Source organism: Electrona antarctica (genome assembly GCF_951216825.1).
Source record: "Electrona antarctica genome assembly, chromosome: 3".
NCBI lineage: Eukaryota > Metazoa > Chordata > Actinopteri > Myctophiformes > Myctophidae > Electrona > Electrona antarctica.
Genome location: NC_136808.1, coordinates 5,670,944 through 5,671,707, shown reverse-complemented (window position 1 = coordinate 5,671,707; position 764 = coordinate 5,670,944). Strand labels below are relative to the sequence as shown.

Sequence of the window (764 nt, the reverse complement as noted above, 5' to 3'; positions counted from 1 at the left end):
CTAGAACACTAAACCCTTTCACCCTAGAACACTAAACCCTTTCACCCTAGAACACTAAACCCTTTCACTCTAGAGCCTAGAACGCTAAACCCTGCTGCTGCTGTGTGTCTCCAGGCCACCAGGGGGCAGCGTGTAGACTTGGAGAACGTGGAGGTGCATTACGTTAACGTGGCGGCTTCCAGCGCTGACGCCAGACTCAGTGAAGATGATGAAGGAGACTACGAGGAGCCAGACGAAGAAGAAGGAGACGGCTACGAGGAGCCAGACGAGCTTCTGGAATGATCTGAAACGGGGTGGCGGTGGCTCAGGGGTAGAGTGGCCACTAGGGGGCGGCGGTGGCTCAGGGGTAGAGTGGCCACTAGGGGGCGGCGGTGGCTCAGGGGTAGAGTGGCCGGATGGTAACCGTAAGGTTGCCAGTTCGAATGTGGGCTCCCCCAGAGTTGGTGTCGAAGTGTCCTTGAGCAAGACTCTGAACCCCTAATTGCTCCTGATGTGCAGGTTGGTGCCTTGCATGGTTTCCTCCGCCATCGGTGTATGAATGTGTGTGTGAATGGGTGAATGTAATGCACAATCTATGTAAAGCGCCTTGGATAAAGGCGCTATATATATATATAAATATTTACCATTTACCATTTAAAACAATATGTCACCATTTTTGTCCACTCACTCTGTTGTTGCGTTCACACGGGCAGATGAAACAATGCAGTCTACCGTTCATTGTCAATGTAATCTATGCAGCGCCATGACGTTGCACAGATAGTCTA

General features: G+C 51.3%; 1 protein-coding gene across 1 annotated transcript in view; it reads left to right on the top strand.

The window, feature by feature from the left end:
• Positions 1-282, top strand: part of LOC306920631 (uncharacterized protein) — a gene marked incomplete at both ends in the record, with an annotated part of 15,454 nt that extends 15,172 nt beyond the window's left edge. The window contains one exon of the mRNA XM_079497440.1: positions 115-282. Within this exon, the coding sequence (XP_079353566.1) occupies positions 115-282 (168 nt within the window). The remainder of the gene's footprint in view (positions 1-114) is intronic.
• Between the last annotated feature and the right edge of the window lie 482 nt (positions 283-764).